Here is a 27,786-nt window from a genome sequence, read left to right on the forward strand (position 1 = left end):
TAAACCTTTAACTTATTATGAAATTAAATATTTAACTCAAGTTGAATTTTAACTGACTACAAAAAAATATTTTGCATGATCACCAGACTCGATGGGAGGAAAGACTGATGACTGAGGACCAGAATTAAGATATTCTTTTAGAATTAAGGTATACTTTTAGAAATTAACTTCTCCATATAATCTTTGTATATGTAAATTCATTGTTCTATTAATTTGAACAGAAATCATCTGTCTTTTGTTTCTTAAAAATACATTATATATGAGCAAAAGAACAGGTCATTCTTCACTAAATTAAATGAATTAAAGCACAGCAGCCTTTGTTCTGTTAAAACCAACTATGACTACAGGTTAAAAGAAGAACATGCCTGTAAACACCTCATAGCTTTGCATGCTTAGTAGCAAAAAAGATCAATGCAAATAAAGACGTAGTTAAACTAGTTCTAATTTAATAATTCTAATCCAACTACAGGCATATAATTTTGTAGAAGCTGTATGAAATAATCGATTGATTCCTTGTCTTCCTTTAAAATGCAGTTTTATGAAGTTTATGTATTTTTTTCCTTTGGTTAACTTAGCTTGTAAGAATTCTTAGGTGTTTTCATCAAAATGACAGTCTTCTTGTCAAGAACCATTATTAACAGATGTTGGAAGTGATACCAGTAATGGATATCAGAGGGTGAGAAGGCTTCAAGGGCAGGTTACAAAAATGACAGTTCAGTACTAAGACTTAAGGCTCACATGTTTGGGAGCAGAAATAACCCCTCTGAGCCTGACACCTAAACCCCCAAAGATCACACATGTTAGCTAGCTCCGATGCCTGAAGGTTTAGTCTGTAGTAAAGAGGTATAGTTTTGAATCCTCTGACTCTCAGGTCAGAAAGGACGGGATCTTTCATTCGCATCATGAAAGATTGGATCATCCTGAAGAAAATGTTCTTGGATCATCATGAAAAAAATGTTGAGTTACAAAGGCTGTTCTTCCTGAATAAGTAAAATTATCATAACATCAGAACATCATGTAGTGCACTGGGAGCTAAAGAGTTAATGCTCCCATTCCATGGATCAATACTTCTGAATATATCTGTCTCAGAGGAGAACAAGAACTATGTACTTTGGAGGACTTTGTGTTACTTTGCATTTTCCATTTTCTGTTCAGAGGGAAAGATAAAACTGCTCACAAGTCACAAGTCTCTCTTTTTTCCTTTTCTGTTCATCTCCCAGCACCATGTGTGCTCCTAACCATTCTTCCTGCAGTGTTAGATAAAGCCTTTGGTTTTGGGGCACATTCTCTCTGTCATTTTGTTTGATATATATATATAAGTTTCAATTCCAATCATATTGTATTATATTGTGTTATTCTATATTCTGATATCTTATTTAGTAAATCAGCTTTCCTCCTCAGATCATTTAAGCTGTTTTGGTTTTAGGCCCATTTCCTTGTGCAATTTCCAATTGTACAACAGCAAAGACAACAGACCTGTAGTGCTACAGGCTCACTTAAAAGCTTCAACTATGCAGCCTATCCGGTAGGAGGATTTTGCAAAAGGCTCATTAGAATTTTCAACATTATGTCTTTTAAGGTTGATCAGAGAGAGCAGTGGGAATTAAAACACAGTGTTCCCAGTGTGCTGGTACACACAGCTTCACTCCTACAGCAAAAGCAACAGTGGTGCAATTATGGGAAAACTGAACACAGTTTGGGATGCTATTGCTTTATATAAAATGGCAATACAGCAAGGAGCTTACACTATCTTACTATTGAATGTATTATAAATTCACAGTATGTGTCATGCTAGTATATGGAATTCTCTCCTGGCATCTGATACACTTAAAGAATAATTTCAAAAATATATTGCATAAAGAAAATGACAAGATGATAAGCATATTTTTTTTTAACATTGTCAAGAAAGTAGATGATTAATAAGTTTGAAAATAAAGCTTAAGATATTTTGCTGAGACAGCACATTTGTTTCAAGTAATTTCTTATACTGATTTCTCCTATTACTTCACATTGCAATCTTTAGTGAAAATTCTACTTTTTTCTAGAATTTATATAAAACTGTTGAGCATTTCATGAATATGGAGTACAACAGAAGCAGACCTTGAAGAGAACATAACATGAGCACAAATCCCTCAGAGAACAAAGTAGTATCTCTGTTTCCATCTAAAGTTAGAGCTGTTTTATTAAAAATCAGTATTTAACAATTATTTTTCTATTACATAATTTTGATATCACGCCCTCTAAATTGAACCTAAAATAGGACTTGAACAGAATTTTACCCATAAGTACAACAGCAGAATTCACTGAATAATATGCATTTTTGTGAGACCAGTACAAAAAAAATAAGTTATTTTGACATATCTTATGACTATATTGAGAAAGATATTTCAGTTTTCACCCAGTGTACATCACTTCATCTCTCTATTAGAGACACTGATTACAAACTCTTTTTACGTCCTCAATTGTTCACCAATTCATAATCAAGTCATACTTCGTAACTATAGCAATTTAATATATTAAGAATATTGTAATGCTGCAAAGATATTCCTTTTAAAAGAAGTTTCCAATCAGGATCCTCAAAGAAATACCTCATCAGCTCTGAGGTATTCTTTAAGAAGGATGAGACTTGGGAGAAATGTTGGAAAGGTTAAATGAGAAACTCAGCTGGAAGCAGCAGAGAAAAGTAGAAGAGAGGAGAATGAGGATATCTGGTTCTGAAATCCTCTTAAATTCAAGAGGAAGCAACATGACCATTTTCAGGAACAAACATCAGTGATTAGCAGAAGAAATCCCTACCCACAATTTGGACATTATAACAAAACTGATAGTAATATCTAATAGTTAATAATGACTACATTCATCAAAATGGTTTAAAGCCTTAAACCATTTTAAGTTTAATGGACTCTATACTTCAAAACATAATATGGATAAATAACAAAAATGCAAACAAAGCTTCACAATAATTACAATCTCTATTTTTAAAGTACTCCTTATGCTAAATAGCTCCTGTTAAATTCACAGCTACCAATAAAAATACGAACTCTTTCTTAGGGCTGAAAAAACAAGTTATAAAATTTATGATTTTACTAGTCTTATAAATTGATTTTAGCCATTATTGTAAGACACATAATTCACTAAAGGTGATGGAATGCTTATTTGGTTAGATAGCTAATGTATCCCTGAAGAATAAAAGCTATAGTAATAAGTCATTTTGCCATAAAGGTATTATAGACAGCAAAAGAACATTTTGTCAACTTCAGGAAATAAGAGAACTATTAAGAATTATTTAAAGCTTCATAAAGCACCAGAAAAATGTGCAACTGTCAATAGGGGCAGGCATTAATCTTTCCATCCCCTTGAACACATTTCTAATATATTGTGCTTAAGTTTACCAGATGTGCAGCTTCATGCATTGATTGCTGCATGTTAAAGTGCTGAGAAACAAGAGAGCCCTTTAAATGAATAAATATTTTTCGTGATAAAGGTTCAGTTTAATAAACATCAATATCAGAGATGAAGAGTTACAGGAGGAAAGTGTCAGACTACCTATCATATTAAAACTCACCTTAATAGATTTTCATATTAAGAATATTCCCCCACACCCATTTAGTTATAAAGAGAGGAGTCAGCATCAACTTCAAAATCACTCATGCAAGTAAAAAAACAGTCCCTCAGCAATACACAAAAAACACCTTGTATTTCTTTTACTTCAAGGAGAATCCTCCAATGTGAAAATAATAAAACTGAACAGATTGAGAAAGAGTAACGTACAATTCCTAGTATAGTATACTATTCAAATTATGCATGAATATGACTTTGATGGTCTGTTGAATTAATTATTTTTCCATGAGCATCACACAGTTACAGAAATGAGTCCTATTAGGCATGTTTTTTTAGATACTGAATTTCATTTGTACTTTACTACTTTAAGAGGCTTGCTTCAATGCTACAGAATTATACCTCTCTGAAGTACCACCATATAAGCTGTTGATCTCCACATAACAGTTTCTTTCTACCTTTGCATCTCTAAATTATAGTCTTGTTTTTAGAGCATCCAGACCAAGTGACAACTGCAAAAGGATGATTCCAAATGCAAAAATATCTTTAAAATATTAATCTAGATTTTGAATTATTAATTTATGTGATCAATGTATCTGGTATCAAATCCACATTTTATTTTTAAAGAAAAATTTATTTTTTAAACTGACAGCAGAACTTACCAGTACACTGTCCGCCATTTGTGGGATCTCCATAATATCCTGGCATGCATGTTTCACATTGTTTTCCTGTTGTTAAGTTTTTACATTGATCACAAACATTACTGTTGACACAGGTGCTGTGGCCATTACACTGGCAAGCTGGAATACAACATTGAAAAATCCATTAATATATTGCCCTTAGGAATGAAATCATTCTTACATTGTTACAAAACTGCAGAAAAAATTAATTCCAAGGAGTTTAATCCTGACTGATGATGAGTACAGATATATATATAAGTCAGTAATGTGACTTTGAGCTTAAGGCTTGTTAGAAAATCTATTGTGGTTGGCTGAATCCAGTCTACATAGCTCTAAGATGCTGCCGAGTCACTTAAGGAACCTGTTAAAGAGGCTGTAAATCACCCACTTATACCATACCTCTATGCAATCTTTTGTGAAGTATCTGAAATGCTACTGCAATGGAGAAAATCAACATACCATTAATATATCCTCTGCCGAGAGAAGACACACATAAAAATTAGCAATCATTTTTAATAGTTCTGGTCATTTCATTAGCTTTGACAGTAGAGAATTGTTTGTTACATCAGACATCTCTAGTACCTACACAGCATGATTTTGGCAAAAGTAGAGAAACTGGACCTCACAGTTATAAATAGTTTACGTTTGACACTAAAAGCCTAATTAAGTTTTCTTTTTTTTTTTTTTGTCAAGTAACAACAATAAAGACCACTGATCTTGTTGTACCACACTCCTGCCATGTTCCAGTGCCCTGCAGTCTCCCAGAAAGCACTGACCACTTCCTCAAGTGAAACCATAACGTGAATTCTGTTAGATCCCATTGATCCCACTGCCAGGCCTTGGCTGAAAGCAAGACAATCTCCCTGCAGTGGGAACTCGAAACTCACGCTACTCAGCAGATTAGCAATCTGTCAATTACTGCAGTTTATCAAGTGTCAGATTATGTCAAACCTGCCAATCCCCTACTGGCAAGGGGTGAGTAAGACTCAGCAGAGAGCAGCTATCTCAGTAAGATCATTCTGTTTACTCTTTTTGTAATTTGGATTTTTAATCTAAATGTCACATTGACTGGTGCTTTGGATAGAAATAAAAGTGGTTCTCACTGCATGCCTTAAAAGTTTTCCGAGTTGTTTCAGAATTGCAGTAATCTCTAGGTTTGCTCAGAAACTGTTCAACCTTCTAAGTTTGAAATCTTCTGTAGCAATTACTATAAAATCTTGTAAACAAGTATCCAGTATTTCTATAATACTGGAAAAGTAGGGTGGACATTTTTGTTCCGTTTTTATCTTTATCTTATTCTTTTTTCTCCCTTAAGAAATCACAATTTCTTCATCTTCCAAACAATGTTGAATTCTTACACAACTTTGTGGTGCCTTTCTCCAGACAGTTTACCACTCACTCTACATACTTTATTGCCTTCTCAGAAAAAGATAAAGAATATACCAGGAATAGAGCATGAGCTCTATGTATATCTCTTACAAATTAAATGACTTAAAGTAAAACTTATCCATATATAAATAAATAAAAAGTTAGAGAACAGGTCAGCAAGCCAGAAAGTAAAAACAGAGAGTACAGTTGTTTGTTTGTTTTCAAGTTAAATGTATACAAATGCCTGTGAAAAAAATGTGAAGTATCCAAAGGAGCAAACACAGCTGCATGTACCACAGAAATCTTTGATTCAAAAGAAGCTCCAGCTTCCATATTTACCAGCAATAGGAACACTGGCCTGAAAAATAATACTTGAGTAAAATTACACAATTTATTATAAAATTAAAATAAAAAATAAAGCTTATGTAGATGGCATACAGACAAGTAGCAAGAAGAGAGTGGCTCACCTTTATGATGGTTGAGGTTTGCCACTGACTCCACACGGGAGGGATCTCCAAGAAGAGATTCTTCCCTGGTGATGATCAGCCCTTAAATGGAGTCTGGGGGAGGTGGAGCCAGGCTCCACCCCTTCCAATCACACAGGTACATTGCCTTCACCTGTGTGTCTGTGTCAACTCGACTCCCACTTATTTAAAGCACTTGACATCTTTTCCAATGAATTTAAAGTACCACAATCAGATCAGTATGGTTTAAATTCAGTGTTCCAAGATTATAAAAGAACTATACGATTTAGTCTAAATGTCTGAAAAGTGACTGGAAGCACAGCTCAGACACTTGCAGTCCTGCAATGCTTTCCCACTGCCAGTCGAACCTTTGTGTGAACAGCTGGGATGCAGGAAGCTCCTGCTCCCTACCATCAGCAGTTGCTTATAGATAATTACTCAGCTAGAATATAAAAGCTGAAGCAAATTCCTAAGCTGGATTTCAAAAGGTGGAAAAACAGAAATGGTGAGAAATCATTTGCAAATAAATTGTAATTTTGATTAAGTAGTGTTTTTCACACACAAATCTGTACTAAACCATGCTAATTTGTTTGCTCTAGACAGAGACAAAATTAAACACAAACTATTTATTTAGGAAGTATTTTGGCAAAACATCTATTGCATGAACATATTATTTATATCGGCCCAAATAAATACATTACTTTGCTGTGTCTAAACAAAGAAACTCTTATAAGTTCAGGGACGTTACTCCAAAATTCTAATGGAAATTGGAAAATACATCAGTGGACCTTACCTGGACACTGGATAAAAGACCATTCATAGTTTTTCTCTTTGGGGCAGAGAGTGGAGTCGAGCACCATTTCAGTAGAATGTGTGCCAGCAGGCTTCATCGGACCTCTCGATGATCCTTCCAAACATTGACCTTTTCCAGTGTTGCTGGGATCATTGCACCATCCACAGCCAGGCTGTTCCAAACACTGTCCACAGGTCCTCAGTCCAGAGCAGTTTTGAGCTTTTTTAAGATGAAATACAGTATTAATATGAGTAGGTTTTTGTTTACTTGCTTGTCTGTTTTTATTTTCTTTTTATGATATCTTTTGCTGTTGTTGTCAGGGGTTTATGTTTTTGATTCACAAAATAAGATGCTAGGATCATACATTTGAGGAACAAATAATTTTGCAATTCTTTTTCCTGGTACAAATTCAATCAATTCAGTAAAATTCATAAGAATACTCCCATGTTTACTTTAAAGCTTATACTTCATCAAAGATCACAGAAGGTACTAGAGATGTTTGTTAGACCACAAAGTGACCAAAGGGATTTAAGATTAAAAAAATTGTAATGACACAGAAGAGCAAAATTGCACATCTTCATCCAAATTCAAATCTCATGTTAAATATATATATTTTTTGTGCTTATTATTAACATATATCATAGAACACAAATATTACTAATTTTACTCATGTAAACTGTCTTTCCAATAGGAACATTTTAGACTTCAAGAAATAGCCAATAACAAAACTGAGGAAAAAAACTGTGGTCACTCAAATTCAAACCAGAATTTTATTTTCAGCTGAAAAACTGAAAAAGAACTAAAGAAGAAATTAGTGCTAATAGAAGAACACAATATTCAAGGCTATTTTTTTCTCTTTGAAATTCTACATGTGGTCCAAGGGCATTCTATCATCTATTCAACAAAAGATCATAATGGAAGGGAAATATGGGAAGTGTGGAACACAGCTTTTTGGTAACCAAATACTAAAATGACCAAGCATCACTAATTATATAGCATTCTTCATTTTATTTCCAAAATGTGAAAATTCGGTCTCATTGACATTAATGTATAATTTTTAAAATGTATTTGTTTGCGTGAAATCTCTTTTCAGTTCAGACGAAACATCTCAAAACCCATAAATCAGTCATACAAAATAAAAGGGAATGAGTTTTTTGTCCAGCTAACTGGTTTTATTTTGTTGCTTAGTTGTTTTTTCATTTGGGGGAGTAGGGCAGGGAGTGAAGGTGTTTGGTTTTAAAGATAGCAATTTACATCTTATTCTTTAATTAGAAACAATTGAGTACATGCTGAGCCTGAATGAACAACTAAATTCTACTATGCATGAAAGTTTACCAGAATGGGTCAACACTGCACTGATTCAATACTGTTATGATTATTAGTAATGAAGCTGTTGTCTCAGGTTAAGAACACAGGCTCTGCAGGTTCTGCTATGCTGTATAGTTTCAACTGAAAGAAAAATTTGCCTTTATTACTTTCCAGATTCAATGGTAAGCTTCTGGAGCCTTGTACATTAAGTCCCACTGCACTGAAGTCCTTTACAGGTGGGGAATGTTTTAACAAACTCATTAAAGACAGTGATCAGTGAAAATAACAAGAACCAGTCTTCTGTAGGAAGATGTTCGAGGATTTTTTTCCAAATCAGGATGAGATAAGAATCTAAAGTACCAAGCATGTTGCTCACGCATCTACATGAAATACAGCACAGATGCATGACAGCACTTGGTAATGAACTTAACAGGATACATCATTTCAGACTTGTTTTAAAAAATTTGCATTAGTTAATAGTACACTGAAAGACACATTTAATAGACTTCTTTCTTCACCTAGAGAGGCACTCATTTGATTTCTGATGAAATGTGTTTCCAGAAGAGAGGTTTGGACAACATCTGCTGCTTGACAAAGTAAGAAATCTAAAGGATGAAGTGAGCCATCTTGTACATTTACAGACTTGACCCTATGTGATCATATCAGAAAAAATGGTATTTGCACCTTCTTTTATCTTCCTAAACTCTTTAATACTTCTATGGAGAGGACAAGTAATTTGCAAGTTTATAATAAGCATTTGCAAATTAGAATTTAATGAAGACCAAGACCATTAGTTTTGCCATGATGTAGTATTCTCACTACTATCATTTTTATAATGTTGTTTTATCTTTGCACAGTTGGAAAATTGAATATCTTGACTCTGCTAACAAAATACAGCAGAACCTTAAAAACTAATTTCAGTTCACCTCTCTTATTTAGTAACCGGATGACATATCTAAGGTGTATAATACTGGTAAAATTGGAGACCTAGCATTTTGTTCCAAATCATGGACATCATGTCATACAATAAAGCTAGTCATCAACATATACATGGTATGCTTTTCTTTATTTGAAAGCAATAAACAATTTCAACTGTAACTTTCAAAAGCTTAAATATGTTTCATCATAAGATTGACACCAATATTTCACCTGTATCTAGAAATAGTTACATAATTCTGACTGCTGACATTAGCACTAAATAAAGTCATTATGTGAAATTGTTTTCAACTCCAGCAAACATGTTGAATTCTATTTGAACAGGTATAGTTCAGAGTGGAAAAAAAATCACATCAGTACATTTAATAGGATTACTGTTCATTAAGATACTCACGGGAACATGTTGCAGTTTGCCATTCTAGACACTGTCCATATGGGAAGGAAATTATATATGCATTTGAGTCAACACATCGTTTTGTACTGCTGCACCACATACATTCCATACCATTACTTGTACAGTTGGAACATGTTGTTCTCAGGGAGCATGGCTTCTTGCAGGGTCTTGCATTCTGGTTGGGACTAACTAGAAAGAACAAAAAATTGTGATTTTGAACATAAGTTCAACGTCTCAGCTAAAATATCAGATTCATATACTGTGTTGTCAGCATACATTGCAGCTAATTTCCCCTGAAAATGTTATTGACACTGGAAAAAATAAAGGTTAATAGGAAATGTAAAGAGTTTTGTGTGCTTAACTGCACAGCTGTGAAGAGATACATGAAACAATTAGAGAATGAAAACATTAATTTGAAGTAAAATATGTAAAGGCTAAGGGTCTAGCATCATCTTTTGATTAAACAGGAGTTATAATTCTCATTAGCAAGTGAAAGGTAAAAATCAAGAATCAATTGTAAAAAATCCTGAGAAAGCAAGGTTAAAATAGACTACCTTTACAAAAAGAAATTGTATGCACTTAATGCTGCAATCCAGACAGCAAGTAACTCCTATAAGTGCTCCATCAGTACACTTTTGAGTACCTATAGCTTTCAGGACACAAAGTAGCCCTAGAGAAAAGTTTGTGGTATGAAGTCGGTATTGAAAGTGCCAGAACACTGCTTCTAATGACATAGAAAATTTAGGCTCATGTGCAGGACTACTCATGATATCCCTGAGCAATTGTGACTCTAGTCATTGGTTACCAGCTTATCCACTGGGACTCTAAAGAAGGGGCATACAGTGAGAAAGCTTCCCAGCTTTCCAGTCCCTTCAGGTAGATAGTAATAGGTCATCATACTGAAGGATGTCAGTCAACCCCTTTTCCACTTTTTCAATATACTGAAAACTGACCAAATGATTGTCTGTCATAGAATTTTTTAGACACAAACAAACCTAAGAGGGGGAACAAAACATTTGGGTTTTGCCAGTCTTTTAGATCATTAAAATGTTCAATAATGTTCAGTGCATCTCAGAAAGAAAAGATGTTTTTAGGAGAATCAGCTTTGTTGAACACCATCACAGACTCTTAACACTACTGTTGTGGTTGACACTGACCAGTAAAGATTCACAGTCAAGTTACAAGACTTTTGGTATAGACTAAACTATGTACACTAGTTTACAAATAAATATTTGCTGCTTTACGAATATTATTCATTTTCTCAATTAATACTTCACATTTTACAAAAAGTAAAATTTTTATTTTTAATTGCTTAATCCAACCAAATTGTCCAATAATCCCTTTTAGCCAAGTGAAAATCCAGACAGATTGATAATCATTAAGTAACAAAAACTGAGTATAGAAGATTGCTTACCGACAGGTTTTTCACAGACAAGACCATCTGCCATTGCAGTGCACGGATTTGCTTTCAGACCTGCCACCTCTGCTCTTTCTAGATATGCACAGAAGCCAGAGTCATTTGGCTCTCCAGGAAGCCATTGCAGGGTTGTGTTTGTAAAAGGAGACATGTCATCCCATCCCCAGTAGGAGATGTTGATCTTGCGTAAACCTACCCAAGGTGAAATTTTCTACGAAGAAAGAATGAAACAAAACAGAGACAATTAGTTAAACGCTTAATAATACAACTTGGTAAAGAATTATAAGCCTAGGTGAATATTCATAATGAAATCATATTTTGTCCAGCAGCTACTGTTAGTAATTGCCAGGTCAACATAGATGATAAAACAGAAGAGTAAGCACTTCATAGAAATCTAAGGAAAAAACAGGATAAATATGCCATCCTCTAAAATTTGTACTGCTGATTGATCAACATCTACTCGTAGATCAGAGACTGATGAAAGGGATACATCTGTTATTCCAATGGCAGTTGAGCATACTATTATTATTCATCTCCATGCTATAAACAACCATAATAGGCATTAGTTCTCAAAAAATATTTAAGATGGATCAGTAACATTACATCACAAATTCTGTTCACTTCATCTTCATCTTATTTCATCTTCATCATTTCATTTCATCTTATTTACTCAATTAGAGAAAAGCAGAAACAATGGCCTTTGCTTCAAGATAAATCTATGAAATGTTCTTGCTCCTATCGCTTTAAAATCAAGATACTGAAAGCAAACACTTCTCACACAGTCTCTGTCCACAGGTGGTTATCACTAACCTCAATTTAAATACAGGGAAGAAAGTTATAGAGAGACCATGGGCTGCAACACATATGTGCTGGTGTGCGAGTACCACAGAGCTAAACACAACCATCTGCACCAGACAAAGAGCAGATGTTGTTAGCTCCAAAGAAAATATGTTGATTTGCTTGTGAATTCAGTTCTCAACTGATGTAATTTACAGACCGAAGTAGGTGAAACATCACAATATACCTAAAGGTGTGCATTATTTCACAAAAGAAACAGGAGCCACTGCCATCCACTCTCATATCTCTCATCTTTCATCTCACATCTTCCTTCAGCTAATCAGGTTCCATTTTTCAGATATCTTAAATCTATACCTGATCAGAGCATTCTGCACCTTTCCTCTGCCTCATTAGCAGCATCTGAAACACGAAGGGTTATTAATTTTCCTTCAGAAAAATCAGGAGGAATATGATTAGTATTCCGCACCTTTCTAAAATATGTACCCTGTGTCCTCTCCCTCTTCTTCCTTATCGATTTGAAACATGATCAAATAAAAACTGCTAAGCATCTAATAGACTTGCAGATGCCAGAACAGACTTAAACTAGAAAATGAGTAAGAAATGTTCTACTCCGTAAGGAATGATGAACACTTGGAAACTCTCAAACAGCAATAGGAAAACTCAGCAAAAATTCTACACCCCCCCCCCCGCTCTCCTATCTCATTTCTCTATTGGCTTCATAACTTCACTGCTACCCCAGTTGAACAACTTTTCAAGTGTCTGAGAGCTCCCAGGCTCTAGATACCAGAAAAAGTGTAGTGCAGGCCATTGGGCATCTGGAAGGTGACAGAAGATAAGTCTTGCATTTTATTTGTTATTTAGTTGCCGAGATTGCTCTAGATGTATGTGGTCCATATGCATCAAAAAACTGTAGATACTTATGCATGACTTTAGATATACCACTCTAGAATGCATCCAGGCTTGTACTGAATATGTCAGGTGTTTAGGCATTAGACAGGATATACTGCTGACAAACAGACCTAAGACAACCTTTAATGCCTACTTTAGGGCTGAGAAATTCTATCCAAGAGAACATATTCAACACATTACTGACAAATTTTATTGCAGCGCTAAGTAATTCAACCCTAACATCACTTTAAGAAAAACAGATCCTAGTCCAGCTCTGGTAAAAAGCATGTCAGGCCAATAAGGAAAATTGAGAGGTAGCAGTGACATTTGAAGGAAAATTCTTTTATTTGAGTGAGAGTGCCTCAGAACCCTTTAAATGATTATAAAGTCACAGGAAGGATCAGGAAGACCAAAGCAGCCATAGAAGATAAAGGCAATACCCCTAAAACATGAAAGATTTCCAACAAAAGTAATGCATATTGTACAGCTGGTGCCTTCATTCCTAACAGCAACAGAATCCAGAGAACTTAGAGCCATTGTGCCAGATATCTCAAATTCCACATGTACCATCTTTGGCTGTTTTGTAACATCTAAATACAGACCTGGCACTGATTAGCATGCTATCAAACACACACCATCAAAGCTGCCCCCTTGCAGGCTCACTCATGTGGCTCTGGGCATGTACTTAGAATGATGGCTGAGAAGTAGGTCAGCAAAATGCTCCAAGGACATGCTTAAAGCATATACTGAATTATGTGGCACTAATTCCATGATGTGGTAAACTGCAGTTGAAAACTACCAGTGATAGCAGAGTTAATGTGCTGATAAAACCAAGCAAAACTGACTGCTGCTCTGTAGTCAAAAACTAACAGAAAAATGCCAACAGCGTATAAAAAACTCAGGAATTTTCACAGTCGCCCATAGCCATTAACCAGTGTGCTGTGACAAACTAATTTCAAGTTAACTGCCATATTTGTTTTAATAATGTTTTTTCAATCAACTTTAAGAAATCATCTTAATTGGAAAAAAAATTGCATTTAAAATAAGTGGTTTGTGTTTTCATATATTAACTATGAAAACGCTTATTTGAAGTCCTCGCTTTCCTAATATGCATTATTACCTGGAGAAGCCATTTTGCACAAACTAGCCATTTGCTCTGGCTCAATATTAATTTCGATTCTTCTAACCAAGATTCACAACTGCATCTAAAGAAGGAATTTTTTACGCGTGTCCTAAACTTCTTACTTTAAAATGCCACTATAGAATCATATAATCTATGATTACCTTAAGCAAAAAAATTGTCATTACTTTGGATATTAGCATTGAATAATTTTGTTCTCTTGTTGTAAAATCATACAGAGCTAAAAGCTGTATTTCATCTACATCATGAAATGTCCACAAAAACTCAACAAAACAAAAAGCTTTGCGATTATGTAAAACAGATAATTACTCTTTATAGGATTTCAAAATTATTTCTACTGTTAATTTCTATCTGAATTGTGAAGTTGATTTGAAAAAAGAAAAAGAATACTCTGAAGGGTATCAGAGGATATTTTTTAAAAACGAGGCTCCAGAATATAGCTATGAAAACCCTGGTTAATATATAATATACCATTCATTTTAAGATCACATCAACAACAACTAAGCTTTTTCAAACAGCATTACAGCATTCTAGGTAAGTTGTCAGAGAAGAGATAAAGGAAGAAAGGAAGGGAGGAATGCCAAGAAATTATCAAGGTATAGCTTAGTAGAATTTTACAGTGAAACAAAAAGCAATGCAATATACAGCAGGTGGTAAAGTCTGGCTTGGGAAAGCTTGTAAGGGGTCATACAATCCTTCCACTGGGGAAGGCAATCAGATATACCTCAAGAATTTGAGAGTTATAATCCATAATTTTATCCCAATGCATTATCAAAACCTTGGAACCGTTCTCTTAAAATGTTTCTCTCCTTATCTGTTTCTTCATAGGCAAGTTTTTAAAACCTTCATCCAGTATTAATAAGCCACACTCTTATGCTTGTAATACAACCAGTGAAGGATTATCTATTTTTATAGAACAATCATTCATAACAATGATAAGAACTTGTGAAAACCCCTTTTAAGTGAAAAATCAACCTTTGTGCTAAGTTAAAAAAGATTTGGGAGTTATTAAAGTCAGAAAAAAATTTCTGGACAGGGATTTATTTTCACCTAACAAGAGCAAGATTGCAATCATATGACACATTCCTATGGAATATTTCATGTCATTTTGTATTCATTCCTAAAGTCTACTCAATTGAGCAGAGGACAAGCTTTTAGCAATTACATCAATTCATTAAATGTTGATCACTACTAGCTTTAAAAACGTTCTTTTTCTCTAAACAGTTAACATTTTAATTGTCTTCTAAGTAGTAATTATGGAACTATATTAGAAGGTGAGATTGTGTACCATTAACTACAGAGCTGATACTTCATATTAATTCCAGAGTTTACTCAGAAGTTTTAAGACAGACTAAGTTGCTTTGAGATATACTGCGAACACAATCATTTATTTATCACAACATTTTTCAGGCTCTACTGCTACCTCAGCAAAACCTAAATGAAGGTTGAACAATCTGCAGATGAGTAAAGTGAGTGAGTCTACCTTTACTGAATAGCCAGTTAATACTGAGATTTATAACAGTCTCATAATCATAGAAATTTCTGAGTTATCATGCATTTCTTAGAAAAAAAGAAATTCATCTGCATGTTTATTCAAAATCATATCATTTTGGATATTACATTGTCCTGTAAGTTCTCTGTACACTTCTGATTTGTTTTCTTTTTGTCTGTGTCGCTACATGTTATAGCTAAACTTCAAAGAACTTCTCAAGAATCACTTAAGCTCCTTGCCTTTGCAAAAGCTTATAATGGAGCCTTCAATATACTCTTGCCCCTTAAAACTTAGGTACCCACATCATTCACAGTTTTGAGAAGAGCTTGCCATTAGCTTTCTTCTCTTCTGCATCATTATCAATGAAAACTTCTTACTGCGAATAAGAGTAATAAGAGAAATCACCTGTTTCAGTTACCACCTCACTGCTGGGCTTTTGTTATTAAAGTATGCATTTATCCAGTGATAGGTACCTACATATTTTATTTTTATTAATGTGTACCCAGAAAGTTCATGTACTCCTCCCAATGAATTCGAAGTGAGTTGAGCTCCCATCTTCCTGAAAGTAGGAAATCAGCTCAACGAGAGGAAACTCATGGACAGACAGCGTAACAATATAGAGGTTGAATGCTGAAAGAAGTTATTACAACTCCACAAAGACAATGGTAATGTGGCACCTCTAGGAAGGGAAAAAAAAAAGACCAACTCAGAAAAAAAAAACACGTCAGCTTCACTACTAGCAAACAAGACAAAACCTTAAAAACATGCAGTCCTCTGAGAAATCTTTTAGCTAACAAGGAATAACGCTGCCACCCAAAGCTCACTAATTAACTGCAACCTGCACTCTTGCGTGATTTATAAAGAATGCTTGGCCCTGAATACAGCACAGTAAAGGAAAAGTTGCAAACAGTTAGTGTAATGAAATGCATCATTTAAAACCATTCTCATTTTCATTTATGCTTACTGCAACAAAACTAAATCTTCTCAGAATTTATTGCATAACTTCAAGAAATTTTTTATTTCTAGTTAAATCCCATGGTGGTAGGTAAACTCACAAGAGAACTAATTGCACTTTTAAATGAGTATACTTACTTAAAATATATACATATTAAGATAATATCAGAAACAATTAATTAATCTTATACTGCTGGGTTTTTTTTTAATCTTAGTTTGCAGAAATATATGAATCTCTTATAAAATTTTGCTTACTAGGTCAATAAAGCAGCATATGAAAGAAATGTCAAGCACTATTTTGTTTTAGTAAGGGACTCTGCTATTTATCCACTGTGTTTACTCTGGCATTCTCTCAATGAATTCCATTTATTTCCAGTGAGAAATACAAATTAGACAAATTCAATTGTATGTCAACATTTTAGAATACAGTTTCAAATTCAGCAGTGTTTTGTTTTCCCACTGCATACGTCTACACATTGTCGCTTTCTTTTAATATAGAGTGAACTGTATCCTTTAAAAGGAGGCAGTTTTGTATTTCCAGTTTAGCACTAGAATTAATATTGATGCAGAATGAGTTCTTGACAGGATGTGGAGACAAGGTCAATCTCCTCCCTCTGAGTCTCTCCAAAACATCAGTGTTTCACATCACTTTAAAAACCTGCTGAAGAAATGATGCTAGATTTGTCCCAGAAGAATTTCGTGTTTCCTTCTTTTCCTTCTTTTCTCAGTAAAAGAATATCAAATAAAGATAAAAATAGATTCATATTCTTCTGTCCAAATGTCACACTGACCCACTCCCTAATCCTGAAAGCTTTTGTTCCACACAGGAAAAAGGTTTTAAAGCCTTTGATATTAACCCTCCCCAAGTCACACTCCACCTTCAGGTTAAGGCACAGTGTTCACCTCCCAGCTGCTCTGACTGCATCTGTGAACTCCACACCACCATCTGTCACAGAAACATGCCATCTGAAATGAAATCTCGCACCTTAAATCATCATGATTGCAGTTTGAGAGGAAGTGGCAGACAAAAGAAAATCAAGCAAAATTTCAGAGAGCCTCTGTCAAACCTGATAACACGTATAGACTCTCTCAAAGAGAATAAATGCAATCGGACAGATACAAATTTTTCCTTTAAATGCAACTGAAAAACAGCATAAATCATGGCAGCATTCCGTTAGAGATTCAGATAACTAACTGACTGTTTAACTTGAGATAGCCCTCAAAAGCACACACATTTGTCTACAATTGCATAAATGGTACATGAGGTATCTAAAATTTATATCACCTCATTGGCTCACAACATATTTAAATAAAGATACACACAGCAGGATGTCACCTTGCAGAAGCTCTAAGTTCTGGAACAATAAAAAAACAACCACACAACAACAAACCTAGCTTCCAAACTCAAAGAGCTATTTCTCATCTGCACTTCAAGCCAGTCAGGTTATGTTAACCAGACATACCAGTCCAGCACACTGTTAGATTTGAGGACCTGCTACACAGCATTTAAATAGGAGTCCGTGTTAAAAAGAAAAAAGGCACAGTATGTAACTAGACAAGCCACTGCCTTATGTGGTTTTGTTTTTGTGGTTTCAATTGCACCTTTATATCCAAGATTGGTCTGACAGAACATTTCTGAAGGTTTCAGTAAGTACAATGTCAGTAGAGATCTCTGACAGAAGAATTATTATTCCCTTTCCTTCATTAGCAAGTAGCTGAAAATATTTGTGTTACCGGGGAAGAAAAAAGTTTTCTAAGCTCCTCATTTATTGAAAGAAACTGAAATTCATAACCTATAGCTGTAACTCCCTCCTTGAGGTTTGTATGCACTTTTAACCAGTTTCTTCACCACCTCCTCTTCCTTGCAGAGCTTTCCCACATGCTTCATGCACTAGCTCAGTTCCTCAGAGCTCCTTTGATCCAACAATCCAGACATATAGGAAGCCAGGGATTTCCAACAGCAAAATACACTTCTTCAGTGTTTCCCTGTCCCCAGTTGGTTGCAGCCCATATGAAATGAATGCACAAGGAAACACGTGCCCTTCAAACGACACGAGACTATCAGAGACTTGGTTGTTTTCAACCATACGTGGCTGCACGCATGATTGCTTTCTTTTATACTGTCATAAGCAGCTACTGACTTTCCAGAACCAGTATGTGAGAAGATGCTGTAACTTCAAGATTTGGAAGTGCTGAGCTTGAAAAGTCAAAATAAACAAGTATCTTGAGTTCCCAGAGCAATTCCCTAAACAGCTGATGTAGTCAATCACTGGCACTATAGCTACTGACACTACAGCTGCTGGATTCTAAGCTACCTGTAAGAAAACAGATGAAAATAGTCCTCTCAGCATTCCTCAACAGAACACATTATACCAGCGTAATTCCAAGGCAGCTAAGGCCCAGACAGGTAAAACAGATGCATTTTGTCTCACACTGACAAGCTTTTAGTATCAGAAATAGGAAAAAAATTCTACATAATGTATAACAACTATTAATTGCAGAAGGTGGTATAAGTCAGAGCAAGTTATTTAGTATACATCGTCTACATTAAGTATTTTCTTTATCCAAAAAATTCCAGTTGACCCATATCTACTTCTAACAGAAATAAAATGGATCTATATTATACAGAAATATATATTGACAAATACAAAATGTATACACATGAACATATGTGTACATGCACACATATGCATACCCTCATGTACACAATGTATACGCATGGGTATCTGTAGGCATACAGTAAGTTAGACTTTCCTGAAGACAGGGCTCACTACTAACTTCTGAAGAATTCTGATCTGCAGGATTCACAGTAATGGTCTTTTCAAGGAGGTAAGATTAAAAATAAAAAGTAGAATAATCTACCACTATAATTTCATGTCCACATGAAGGAAGAAAATGCATTTTGCTTACAGTAAGATAAAGTGTAGAGGCAATTAAAAGCAAGGTTTTCACGTATGAGCTGAGAATCCTCACATACTTACAACTTTAGTTAGTGTTACTCATGAAAACACAAAGAAATTTTGTTTTATTTTTTTGAGAAAATTGCACATATCACAAGCAAAGTCTGTTCTGGTGGAAAATAAGCAGAACAGAAAGAACAGAAAGAAAAGTCATGCCATGACAATAGTCATTTCACCTTCCTCTTGGAATAGCCAAGGTATTCCACCACTCAAAAACAATCCTAAGTTTTACTTATACTAATATGAAAGCCAAAACAGCTTTCCATGTTACAGCAGAAAATATTTTGCTTTATCTTGATTCCTGCTGTCACAGTGCATTCAAAAGGAATAGAAATTCTCTAATCAGCCTTTCTTTAGTCTCTTGAAAGTCATATGTAAACAGCAACCCAAAGCAGTTAAATCAGGGACGGAGAAACACTTGGGAACTGCTGTGTCGCTAGGTTTAAGTACAAGTTTTCTTTAATATCTTACACATCACTGACATCAATCTTTAGCACCACACTGCATTTCCTTCAAGTCCTTATGATGACAGGCACTTTCCTCTGTCTGCTGCGGATAAAACCTCAAAATAGATTCCTCACAGAAAATTTAATTCACAGGACCATCAATTACAGTTACACAAGTTACCTGAAGTGTGTACTTCTGTATTTCATCCAGAACAAATTCCACTTCTTTTGAGGTTGTTAATGAAGCAAGATTACCACTTAAATTGTAGCAGTACAGTTTGGCATTGTCATAGCTTTCACGGCTAGAATTTATGCGGAGGCAGGCATCTCCAATATGACTCCATCCTTCCCCACACAGGTGAGCTAGTATAAAAAGTATATGGTTAAAGTTTAATTGAAAAACAATTACACATTTAAAAAAATATGAATTTTATCTTCTTGAGGCTGAAGTTCAAAATATAGACTGATAATAAGTTTCCACTTTCAACTCACAAAATAAAACTATATCAATATAGTAATACTATATTGAGCATTCTCATTAAGGGAATAGATCACTTTTTTGTAAACCCATGTATAACTAACTATCTGAAATATTCATAAGACATATACAAACTTTCATTATAAAAAAATAGTCATTACACCTTTTCCCTGTATTCATATTTGAGCACCACTACACATTACAGATCAGATGATGTATATAATTAACAGCACTTTAGCGATCAGTTTATTTAATTGCTGTCTAAATTTCAAAAACATGAAAGCAGCCATCCTGGAATTAAGAGATCAAAACTGTATCCTATTTCACTTTAGTATATTTAAGCCTAAATATAAACACAATCAAAATGATAAGAATTTCTATTAACATCTTAGGAAGTATTTACTTTTCAACATATTTCAGCATTACTCAGATACAGATAACTATCAAAAGATATGTAAATAATTCAGAGCAATTACTGTAGTTAATTTTCACATAAATGTCGAAACATAGCTTAATACTGTATATAACACATGGAAAAAAGGTTAATTTCTGTAAGAAATGGTGTTCAATAACTTCAACTGGACATAAAGAACAAATGGGAAAGGCCCTGATATCTACCTGTTCATATGTAGTTATGAATACAAATTACAGAATAAATATTATTCAGAACATTAGCACTCACCTTGTGAGAATGTCTTATGTTAGCATTTTAGTATTCACAGCTTCCAAAGTATTACCGAAATTAGACAATCAAGAAACTAGATCTAGGGCCATATCTGTGTAGCTAAATCAAAGTATAATTGAAGTATAATCTATAAGGCAAAATTTCACCCAGCAGAAGTAACAGTGTCAGTGAACGTGTAAAAGCAGAGAGTGACAGTACAACAGAGCTCTGCACTCAGGGATCCCCACAGGCTGGAGCCCATCTCTGGTCTGCACGCCAGCAATCCATGCAATTACACATATTCACACTGTACAGGCTCACTCAGAACTGAAGAGTCAGCATGAATAAAACAAACCTAGGCCTATTCATTAAATAATATCTGGCATTAATCAAAGAATGGCTTAGGTTAGGCACCCAGAGCCACCCCTGCCATGGGCTGTGGGACTCCCATCAGATCAGGACCCAGAACCCCACACAACCAGGCTCTGAGCACCTCTGGGGATGGGGCAGCCACAGCTCCCTGGGCAGCACTTGTCAGTGCCTCACTGCCTCTGAGTAAAGAATGAATTCCTAACGTCAAACCTAAATGTCCCCTCTTTTAGCTTAGAGCCAGGTTGCAAGAGCACACAATAATGGAGATTTCCTCATTTTTGACTACTATAGAAAGCACATCCCTGCTGGGCAGCCCTTACCAGGTAAGGCCTGACACTCCTGCTGCCGCTGGTCCCATTGGCAGTTCAGGTGCAGCGAGCAGCTCTTGCAGCTGGTCAGCTTATTGCAGATCTGTTCATTTCTCACATGACATTTGGTGTAGTTTTTAACAGACTACAAAAACAAAACAGACAAAACAACAACATATTTTAAGTCAAACTGTTGACAAACCAGAAGTCAGAACTGAAATACGTAGCAGGTTGGTTTCTCTCTGAAAAGCACAATCATTTAAAGCCATCAGCTCTTGCCTGGGGTCACCTGGCAGGTGGTGGAGGAAAGGCAAGGAAGACATCTTTAGAGTACCAGTCACACAAAAATCACCCCACCTGACCTGCTCAGCTCACTTCAGGTGGGTAAAACAGCATTTTAAATACGCCCCAACTCCATATAGGATGCAGGAAGAACATAAATGTCTAAAACATTTTCCTTAGATAGTTCAGGGATACGCTCTCACTAAATCATTTCATTCCTGAGTTATCTGCAGGCTTAGCAAGTGAAGCAAACAGATAAAAAATGAAGCAAGATGCATGTGTAAAATAGCTACACCTCACTTACTGAAGATACAAGAACACCCTCTACACTGTCTTATCTGGATCACAAGAAACAAAATAGGAGCTACAGGTGGTCACAAGCAATTGCAAGAAGATAATTGTAGGATTTATCAAAAATAATTTTTATTTTACAGTTTTAATTGTGAATCTGTATGCAACATAGTTACTGTAAAATTTACAAAATGTACAAGATAGAATTTTACCCATCAGTTACATAAAAGAAGGAATTTGGTACTTGAAGATATAAGAAAAGCAGCAGAGATGGAGGAGATACTTACCCAGCTGTTGGGTTTTTTCCTCCTGAAATCTGAAATGTTTCATGCTAAATAAGGCACTTGGAATACAAATTTTTCGCTTTTTTCTACATACCACTTTAAACCTGAGATGTAATGCTGATATGTTATTTTAAAAACTGACCAAGATCTTTGGCCCATTTAACACTTTATCTCTAAAGCTGTCTCAAATAATTTCCTTGCAAGATAATTTAAAGTAAATCCTAATTCAAGACAACATACTCTCAGTACCACAGACTGCTTGATGTTAGAAGGGACGTTCAGAGGTCACCTGGACCAACTCCCAGCTGAAGCAGGGCTACATCCAGGTGGCTTTTGAAGATGTCCAAGGAGGAGACTCCACAGCATCTCAGCAGCATGTGCAGTGCTGCACTACCCACAGAGAATAAGAGTACATCCTGATGTTCCTGTGTTGCAGTTTGCATCCACTGCATTCTGTTCTGTCACTGGGCACCACCAAAATCAGCCTGGCTCTTTGCAGCCTCCCTTCAGAGATGATCTACACTCAGGCTTCCCTTCCCTGGGATAAATAAACAGGCCCACCTCCCTCAGCTTTTCCTCATGCAAGAGATGTTTTCACTACCTTAAAACACACAATATGCAAGTTCACATTTAGGTACATTTCCATAAAAGACAAATAAACAAAGCAGTTAGGGGAAAAAAAAGAAAAGGTACCAGAAGTGAGATTAGTTCACAGAAAAAAAGAAAAAAGATTCTTGAATTATTATAGGCTTGCCAAGCTGCAAAGTATAATTTGTCTGAAAATGAAAATCATTATGTAGAGATAGCTTATTTTTGATGAAATTAAGAGGTAAACAACCCATGAGCTAAAGTAACATCAAAATATATCCTAAAGGCTTCAGAACACACTCAGCCTTTCAGGAAGCCAGAAGTTTTACACAAATTTACTTATTTGTCAAATATCAATTCACAATTACAAGCAGTCACATATATATTTAACGCAATATGAATATATTTTCTCAATTTTATTTAAAGTACAAATATTTTTCTAGATTTCAGTTATTTGACTGTAAGTATCCATTCCATATGGCAAATATAAACATCAGCAAAATAATACATTATAAATACTTTGTTTCCTTAACTACAGGAGATTCATATATGCTTATTAACAAAAATAGATTACACTTAGATGGCATATGTCTGGTTCACATCACAGTTGTCTGAAGCTGTTGGTTTTTTTTTGTTATTCTGTCTCCTGCAAAAATATAAAGTACATCCAATGGGGCAATAAGACAAGTTCCACATTTGCTGGTATATGGCATCAACCACCATGGCCACCAGCAAAAGCAGAAACAAACAAAAGAAAGAGGTGACTTCAGGGTTTTATGTGGGAGTTTTTTGGTGTTTTTTGTTGGTTTTTTTTTAAGGCCTGAAATAATGCAATTGTTAAAATGAATTTTCAGTCTTACACAGAACCTAATTAATTACTGCTGTTTAGGAATGCTTTTTTATGCCTTTATTGGATGAGTTTCCTATGGTGATCTTGACATGGAACATACTCTTTTTCTGGTCTATGAGAAGTTCTGCAGTGATGCACAGAAATGGGAACAGCTCTAGGAGAAAGCAACTACACCACAGTACAGAACAGAGCCAAAGGTAGTGCTGCAAATAGAACATCTACCTAGACCAATAAATGCACACAGACAATAAAGCATGCAAAACCTTTGCTACGAATGTGCCATAAGTTTCACTCAGCCACGATGTATATTCACAAAACTGCCTGAGAGATACTGAGAGAAAAAGACCATCTGCTCATTTACCAGCCCTCAACTAATCCACTTTTATTTCACTTTTTTTTTCACTTTTTTCTTTTTTTCTTTAATAATCGTAATTATTATTGTTACTGATATGTGTTGTATCTAAGAAGTCTCTCTACAAAAGAGAACTTCATCTTCCTAGAAGTTGTGCAAACACTACAAAAAGACAACAATTCTTGCCTCTAAGATGTTGCATAAAAACATTTAATAACATGGGATTACACTTCAGTTTGAAGCACCCTCTAGCACTCTCTAACCCCCTACAACATGCTCTTTACCATCCTTTTCACTGATTCTAAAACATCTAGTTTATGTTGCCATGCTCAGATATGGAATAATTTAAAGCAACTTAACAATTTGGACTGCATTACAACTGATGTTTCACTGTATTGCACATGTGCAGATTGACACAAGAAATGCAAAAACTGCTACTGGAGATACAGGTGCAGGCTGGTCCCAGTTTCAGAGATAATACACCCCCTTGTAGCCACAAGCAAAGGTGCCATCCAAGCTGGATGCAGAAACACCTCAGTTATGTTTCTTCCCAATTTCATCTTCCCAAAAAAAGGAAAACACATGCACTCCTCTTAAAAAGAACAAATCTTTTCTAATACAGGAAAGTATTACATGTATGTGCCACCGCCCGGTGTTCTCGATCCCAACAGTTTTTTTTCAGTGTAGTCAGCCTTCCTTATATATGCTGTTTGTTACAGTGAAAGTGTTAGTATTTTAACAAGCTTAAAAATATGAAGATTCAGATCAAGAACTGAAATTTTATAAGGAATGTCTTTGTGGTCAAATTTTCCAAGGCCTTGTACAGTTCTGAAAATAAAGCATTTTCTTTCAATCAACAGAGACAATAGTTTTCGTGTGACGTTTAACAGTACATTCTTTCTGTATTTAAACTCTTTGAAATACCATGCAAGCAATATGGAAATAAGTTACTTTATTTGCAAAATGTTGGTGTGGGCAGAAAAAAATTGCTATATACTGAATGATTATAGTCAAGATACTTGCAAAAATGCGCAGCATATTACTAGAGCTACCTTATATGCTGTGATTGCTTCAAATTGTTGTACTGTAGTCGTACAACAACAACAAAAGTTAAGATAGAAGGAAGAATTTCTTATTAATTCTTTCAGCTGGCATTTTGGGACTCACATTTAGATGTGAACTGAAGCTTGATGTGAAACAGGAAAGGGGACGATTTATGCTGAAGATATGAAGAAGCAAAATCAAGTTGTTCTGATATCCACCTAGTGCAACTGTTTCCCAAAGAGAGAGAAGACTAAGAAAAGGTTTTGGAAAAGATTAAAAAAGGAAAAAGAAAACCAAGTCTTGATAGTGTATATATCAAAAAGAAATCAGCATACTGTCTGGTACCAAACTACAGGCATGCTTCAATGTTTCCAAGGTTTTTATTCCATAAGCCAAGCAGCACTTGAACTGATCACAAATAGAAGTGGCATGGTACCTACTGAATCCAGATCACCCTGCTCTTTCTGAAGCACATAGAGAAGACTGGCAAGCAGGAGGAATTCTAGCACTTTCAAGGCTTCAATGCAAATAGTTTTTCATTGTGTCTGCATGTATTTGGGAAGCACAACAGCAAAAATAAAACAGCTTTATGGCCATATTGCTTTCCTTTATTACTGTCCTTACAGATGATAACCCTCTTAATGTATCAAGAAACTATTCCACTTTCTTTACCATTACTTTCATCCATTTCAGAAGAGTAAAAGAAAAAATAAATTGATAAAGCATATTTTCACTGTAAAATTCATGCTCTGTCTTTGTCTTTTGTTGCAGCTGGCAAATTCTCTTCAGCCTCTGTTCATTTTACTTGTCACAAGGAGAGATTTTGTTTTTGCGGGATGGCTCAGCTCCTTCCTGTGGAGCAGACCGATTGTTTGCTTATGCTTTAATGATGCTGCCCTCAAGAAATGCAATACCTTGTAAAGATCCAGCAACTTGGAAAGAAAATATTTCCAAAAACATATTTCTTTCTGTTCTGTTTTTTTTTTTTTTAAGGACTGGAAAGTGAAGCTGCTAAATTAATAGGATTTTTTCTGAAAAAAATCCTTTACAAAAGAGGAATAAAGTCAGTTTTATGAATGCATTCAGCAAGTATCACTGCCATATGATGCAAAATAGAGCTTTTTATATGCAGATGCCCAAAGTGATTACAATTTCATAGAAAATTATTTTTATCCACGTGTGAATTTCTTCCTCTATTAAAAAATAGGCAGAACACATCAGAATCAGTGATGACCAAGAAGGCAATTGGAATATTAGATGGTACAAGTGAAAAGTATCAAAATGCAAGTTCAGTGTAAGAACCAGAGTCCCACAGGTAAAGATGAATACAATCTACTCCACACTCAAAATAAATCAGATATACTAAAATAAAGGAGAAAAAAATTTCTCTTTTAAATAGATGTGAAATAGAGAAGTTAAGGAAAAAAGCCATATAGTGCTATACAATATTCTGTGTATCAGAGCTGAAAATATCCTTGGACTAGATGCAAGAGTCTCCATGGAAGAGCTCACAAGAGAAGGCTATGCAGAGATAGGTGTGCCATATTTCATGAAATCTGTACTCTGAATAAGAGAGTATCAAGGAGATAATTAAGTCAGTAGCCAAAGAGAAATTTCAGTACCAACTTTAATGATTCCATGTAATTTCAGTTATCTGCTTCCCAGTTGGAAGTTGGCCTTCACTCCTCAATGTTTGCATCAGGTATATGGTACAATGAGCCAATCAAAGTCAAAGCATGAAAAAGTATTCAATTTAGATGAGGTTTTACAGGGAAAAAAAATGAACCAGCTTGCTATTGCTGAAACACCACAATCCTCCAAACAACCTGGCACTGCAAGCCTCTGCTCACAATTACACCAGATTATTATACGGTATTATGACATATCCTGATGATCCATGAGCATGCACAGTGGTGGAATGCAGAGCCCTGTTAACATGCTGATTCATATCAGATGGTAAGCATAGGCAGGTATGTGTGTATCATCAGTGCATCAGTACAGCTTACAAAGTCCATCTGTACAAAGAGCAGAATGGTTTCAGGAAATCTCCAGATTTTATAGCCCTTCCAATCAGTGGCCGATACATATGCATGACTGTGAGGCCAATGCCAAACTGATTGCCAACATAACTTTAATTCTCTGGCCAATTTCCATGAAGAGTACACAAAAGGTTCTGAAACATTATTGTCTTTCTCAGCTGGATGTTCTGTGAACTAAGTAATAAATCGAAGACTTCATACAGCTGCAAAATGGGGCTTTCTCCTTGTGATATTTCTGAGTCCTCAGCTTGTTATCCCATATTGCCACCACAGCATTGTTGAAACATTTTCAAATTGTAGGCCTACGAAAATGGGTAAGCAGCCTGATTTGTGCCATTTCACCACATGGTGCCATTCTGTTTGATGCTATTTTGGTAGGTTTATGCTGAAATAGCTGCAGAATTCTGCCTCCGTAGTCTCCCAGCCAATACATTAATTTTGAAACAGCCACTTCCAACTTATGACACCACTTTTCAAAAATTTTTTGGATGCATTTTCACTATCACATTCTCTAATAACTCCACTAATAGCCTTTGCTACCAGCTTTAAATCCTGGATTAAATGTAAGCAATTATGTAGGATACTGGTGCATCAGTTCCTAATTAAGCTGATAATCTTGGTCATAAACATTTATCAA

At 35.4% G+C, this 27,786-nt stretch overlaps 2 protein-coding genes across 4 annotated transcripts in view; both read right to left on the reverse strand.

Moving 5' to 3' along the window:
- ATRNL1 (attractin like 1) overlaps positions 1 to 27,786 on the reverse strand; it is a 412,107-nt gene that overhangs the window by 294,112 nt on the left and 90,209 nt on the right. For all 3 annotated transcript variants that reach the window (XM_065746006.1, XM_065746007.1, XM_065746008.1), the window contains exons 14-19: positions 21,432 to 21,564; positions 19,779 to 19,960; positions 10,916 to 11,129; positions 9,502 to 9,690; positions 6,864 to 7,082; positions 4,221 to 4,358 (exon numbers count right to left, since the gene is read on the reverse strand). In XM_065746006.1, coding sequence (XP_065602078.1) covers positions 4,221 to 4,358; positions 6,864 to 7,082; positions 9,502 to 9,690; positions 10,916 to 11,129; positions 19,779 to 19,960; positions 21,432 to 21,564 — 1,075 coding nt within the window. The remainder of the gene's footprint in view (positions 1 to 4,220; positions 4,359 to 6,863; positions 7,083 to 9,501; positions 9,691 to 10,915; positions 11,130 to 19,778; positions 19,961 to 21,431; positions 21,565 to 27,786) is intronic.
- TRUB1 (TruB pseudouridine synthase family member 1) overlaps positions 1 to 27,786 on the reverse strand; it is a 425,822-nt gene that overhangs the window by 227,331 nt on the left and 170,705 nt on the right. The window lies entirely within an intron of this gene.

Source organism: Cyrtonyx montezumae, unplaced genomic scaffold (assembly GCF_038088225.1).
Source record: "Cyrtonyx montezumae isolate F1298 unplaced genomic scaffold, pur_monq_1.0 scaffold_4, whole genome shotgun sequence".
Lineage (NCBI taxonomy): Eukaryota > Metazoa > Chordata > Aves > Galliformes > Odontophoridae > Cyrtonyx > Cyrtonyx montezumae.